We start from the raw sequence: 5,364 nt of genomic DNA on the forward strand, positions 1-5,364 counted from the left end.
AAAAAAATAATAATTTTATATATATTATATATATATATATATATATTTTATAATATATATATATAGGGATATAAAATTATATATATATTTTAAATACTTATATTAATATATATAATATGTATTTATATACATATAATAATACATATATATATAAATATTTTATTTATATATTTTAAATAATATATATATATATTAATATATATATATATATTAATATTTTTATATAAATATTATATTTATATAAGATCTACGGGTTGACAAAAAGTTTGAATAGAGCGACAAAGAACTCAGATCAAACAAATAATTGCAGAGTGAGGAGAGTACTGAGCGCAGATAAAGATATGGAAAACAAGTGGAAAGAATGTTTTGAGAGGCTACTGACGAAGAAAAGGAAGGGACACCATTTCAGTGAGAAAGACCAGAGGTAAACAGACAAGAAGACAATAAGTTCTCTTTTTTTCCTTTTTTTTCTTTTTTTTTTTTGCTTAGCAGCCGAACATCCTCATCGTCCCCTTTTAGAGCCATATGCACCGGTTTCTTTATACTAATCTTAAGCACACTATACCCAATTTTTTTTCCCATCTTTCAACTTTTTATTTAAAATTTTCTTGGTGGTGTCTATCAGAACTATATCGTCTGTAAATAACATATCCCATGAAGCTGGCTGAATTATTCCTGGCTTGAATACAAGCCTTGATGAAGTACGATCTTAACAATTAACTTTTCTGCCTCACCTGCTAAAAGTCCTAACCTGTGTTTATATGCTTTATTCCATACAGTTACCTACGTTTCTGACAGAAATTTTTTTTCCCCTTTTTCCCCTTTAGTACTTATTATGCAAACCTTTTTTAAAAATTTATTTTTGGAGATGTAAATTCTTTTGGGTTTTTTCCTCTGTTTTTTTTTCTCAGACTTGCCCCCAAAGCGAAGATTGGAAATTTGTTATTCCCTATTCGATAAATCAATTACTGGCCATTACTCTTTTTCGCCTCTTAGCCTTTTACAATCATCTCCAGTTTTTTTCATTTTAGGTAACAGTTCCCCGATGGTATCTACGGTTTTGAATATCACATTACGGTTTTGAATATCACATTGTCTTTGTACAGCGGTATAATCACACTTTATGAAGCTAGTGTTCCGGGGAAATAGAAGCAGACAACTGTTCTCTGTCCGGGCCACGTGCTTTTCACCACCCGTGCGAAGTTCCAGTGCGCTCCTATGGTTGGTTTGCGCGTAACCGCAACCTCAAGTTTTTGCACTCTAGAAACAGGTGAAAGTTTGCAGACTTACTGTATCTTTATCATATGTCATATGAAAGATTTTATTGTCTAATACTAAGTCCATTTAGGTGTGTTTGACCCATTTTAGTGTGTAAAGTCCGTGGCTTGTCTTGCCGAGAGATCGAAAAACTGTAAAAACGAAAATTTTATTTTTTTAAAATTCTATGAAATAACAATATAACAACATATTATGGGGCCTTTTTCAACCCCGTGACTTTTAGGGGGGTAAGCCCCGAAAACAAGGGTTTTGGGGAAAATGAGGAGCCGCAGCAACTGCACACCCTTGCGCCGGTAGGAGCCATGGCGACCGCCTGTAAAAATACAAGAAAAAAAGAAATTGTAAAAAACGTATTTAAAAAGGACATTTAGATTGAAAATCACAATTTCAGATCAGAATAAAAGGGAAAAAAAAAAATTTAAAATGCTTACCCCTTTCTGAGCAATCCTCGTACAAGTTCTTTCCTGAACTCGTACTGAGTTGTTTGCCGGAGGGGCCCGGGGGGACAGCCAGGGGCGTTGAGGTTGTCAACCAACAAATAGAAAAAAATCTTCTTGTACCCTTGATGTTTTTTTTTTGTTGTGGGGCATAAAATGGGCTAAAAAGATCCCAGGATTTACGCCCTTCTTACGTTGTTTTAGGCCACAACAACCTTTGGGGTCGATCTCTCCTCCCCCCCCCGGCGGTTGGGGGGGCAAATGTGACGATCTTTCGGTGGGGCGGGAAATTTGCATCCCTTTCAGGACGCTTAAACCACCCAAGGAAAAAAGGGAAAATTTTTTTCCCCGGGCTTACTGCTCCGGGAAATCGATTTTTTCCCCGACTCGCCCGCAGGTCCGAGGGGAAACCTGGCCTGTTGGTCGGAAAAGTACCAACGGCGCTGGGTTTTGGGGTTTCAGGCATTTGGGAAAAGAGTCGGGGAGGAATACCAATTTTTTTGGTGTGAAATGGTTTCCCCCTTTTCGAACAGGGGTTGTTTTTTCCAGCAGGGCGGTTTACTGCCTATACTGGAAAGGGAAAATTTGCGCGGGCTTTGCCCCATGTAGATTTTGAAGGCCGCTGTGTATCCGCCCCAGGGCCGTCGGACGGCCCAAAACCCTTTTAGACCTTTAGTCCTTTTCCGGGGGCCCTCTTGCTCGGAAATTTTACTGGGAGGGTGTGAGGGGCCCATGAAGGCCCCCCAAGGGACTCGTCGACGGCCCCATTCTTGTTTTTGGGGCGGAAAAGGACCCGGGAAAGGGCGATTTCCCGGGGTTTAACACAGTGCCCGGGGCTTCCGAAGCCGGGCCTCCGCGCGTGCCCCCTTTTGTTTTGCGAAGTGGGAGAGCGGAGGTAAGGGCGTCCCTAGCCCGGGCCTGGTAATTGGCCCCGGCGAAAAACCCATGGGAATTAACGGGGGCCGTCGAACCAAAAATTCCCCTGGGCCCTCTTCGCGAAAAACCCCTGGGGGAAAACCCCAGGCCGAATTGGCGGACCTCCCCCAGTGTTTGGGGTCCTCCCAACCTTTCGTTTTGGGAGAAGGGGGTTTTCGGATTCTGTCGAACATACCCGTAGGGTTTAAAGAAAAAAAAAATGTAAAAAAAAAAAGGTTTTTCCCAAAAAAGGGGCTTGCAGGGGAAAAAAAATTTTGTTTTCAAGTCAGAACACAAAAAACAGGTAATGTTTTTTCCGATTTGTCTGTCCACAATTTTTTTAGAACAGTCCTGTGGGAAAAAACAGGAGAGATATCCAAGGGCTCCCAATTTATCAAGGGGGGAGCGCACACCCCGGTTTTTCCCCCGAAGCAGTTTAGGCCGGACAAAGTTTCCCACGCGACCAAAAAGAGGGGGGAAACCCCGGGGGCCGTTTGCCCCCCTTTTTTGGTGGGGGGAGGAAGTATCCCAAAAGCGGGACCCGGCAAAATCTTCAGAGTTGTCCTCTACTTCCCACTCTTCGGTTTTCGGACCCCCCCCAATCCGGGGTTTTGGGGGGCCCCCCGTCCCAAAAAAAAATAGCCCGGGGATTTTAACTTATGATGAAATACGAAGGAAAAAAAACGAGTTTTCCTGTGAAATAGTGATGCTATGCAGAAACAAAATAAAAAATTTCCCCAAAGGGGCACGGTTTTTTTTTTCAACCAAAATATAGAAAACTTCCCCAGAGATCACTCGTCCTTGAGAGTTTTAAAGGAGGTAATAGTCTTATCCCTGGATGTATAATATATATAATAAAAATATAATTTTATATTTTAATATATATATAAAATTATATATATCTTTTTATATATTATATATGTATATAAAATATATATTTATATTAAAAAATTTTTTTTTTTTTTTTTTTTATATATATATATTATATATTTATTATAAAATAATATATATATATTTTTTATATTTTATATATAATAATATAAAATATTATATATATATATATTTTATTTTTTTTTTTTTATTGTTTTGTGTGTGTTGTGGGGTTTTGTTATTTTGTTTTTTATGGTTTTTATAAAAAAAAATTTATGGTATAGATATATATATAAAATATATATTATATATATATATATATATATATATATATATATATATATATGTATATATATATACACAAATATTTGTGTCTATACACCACACATACACACACACACACACATACACACACGCACACACACACACACAGATATATATATATATATATATATATATATATTATATAATATATATTTATATGTATAATATATATATATATATATATATATATATATATATATATATATATATATATATATATATATATATATATATATACATCACAGGTGATGAAGACTATACACCTCCTTTGAAACTCTCAAGGACGAGTGATCTCTGTGGTAAGTTTTCTATATTTTGGCTTGTAAAAAAAACACGTGTCTTTGGAATATTTACTTTGTTTCTGCATAGCATCACTATTTCACAGAGAACTCGTGTTTTCCTTCGTATTTCATCATAAGTTCAAATCTCCGGCTAGTTTGACGGTGACGACTCGGATTGGGAGGGGTCCGACACCGAAGAGTCGGACGTAGAGGACAACTCAGATGAAGATTTTGACTGTCCCGCTGGTGGACTTCCATGGGCTCCGACAACAAAGGGAGCGTAACGGTCCTGGAGCTGCTTCCCTCGTTTGGTCGCAGTGGGAGAACTTTGTCCGGCCTCACTGCTTCGAGGGGACACCGGGTGTGCAAGCTCCCCTTGATGAATCGTCGAGCCCGTTGGATATACTCACCTGTTTATTCCCACAGGAGCTGTTCTAAACAATTGTGGACGAGACGAATCGGTAAGTAACATTACCTGTTTTTTGTGTTCTGACTTGAAGTCCTTTTTTGAAACACCTCTAATTTTACAGTCTTTTTCTTTCAACTACAGGTATGTTCGACAGAATCCGAGAACCCCTTCATCCCATACGAAAGGTTGGGAGGACACAACACTGCGGGAGGTCCGCTCATATGTCGGCCTGAGGTTCCTCATGGGTCTTCAGTCGAAGAGGGCCCAGAGGAACTTTTGGTCGACGGACCCGTTGATATCCTCATCGGTGTTCGCCAGGACGATGACCAGGGACCGCTACGACGCCCTTACCTCCGCTCTCCACTTCGCGGATAACGAAGGGGAGCACGACGCGGAGGACCGGCTTCGGAAGCTCCGCACTGTGTTATACGTCCTGGAATCGACTTACCGGTCCATTTCCGTCCCTAACAAGAATGTGACCGTCGACGAGTGCTTGTGGGCCTTCATGGGGCGTCATCACACCCTGCAGTACAATCCGAGCAAGAGGGCTCGGAGAGGACTGAAGGTCTGCAAGTTTTGCTCGTCCGACGGTCCTGAGGCAGGATACACAGCGGCCTTCAAAATCTACATGGGGCAAGACCGCGGCGAATTTCCTTCCAGTATGAAGGCAGTCAACGACCTGCTGGAGAAGACAACTCTGTTCGCAAAGGGGTACCAGTTACACACCGACAAATGGTATTCCTCCCCGACTCACTTCCAATGCCTGCAGACCCGGAAGACCAGCGCCGTTGGTACTGTCCGTACAACAGGCGAGGATACCTCGACCTGCAGGCGAGTCCGGACAAATCAC

The 5,364-nt window shown here is 40.5% G+C and overlaps 1 protein-coding gene across 1 annotated transcript in view; it reads left to right on the plus strand.

Moving 5' to 3' along the window:
• The first annotated feature begins 4,327 nt into the window (after positions 1–4,327).
• The window catches only part of LOC119572873 (piggyBac transposable element-derived protein 4-like), a 1,257-nt gene continuing 220 nt past the window's right edge, over positions 4,328–5,364 (plus strand). Inside the window, exons 1-2 of the mRNA XM_037919808.1 lie at positions 4,328–4,500; positions 4,656–5,345. Of these exons, the coding sequence (XP_037775736.1) occupies positions 4,328–4,500; positions 4,656–5,345 (863 nt within the window). The remainder of the gene's footprint in view (positions 4,501–4,655; positions 5,346–5,364) is intronic.

The sequence above is a fragment of the Penaeus monodon genome, chromosome 5 (genome assembly GCF_015228065.2).
Source record: "Penaeus monodon isolate SGIC_2016 chromosome 5, NSTDA_Pmon_1, whole genome shotgun sequence".
Taxonomy (NCBI): Eukaryota; Metazoa; Arthropoda; class Malacostraca; order Decapoda; family Penaeidae; genus Penaeus; species Penaeus monodon.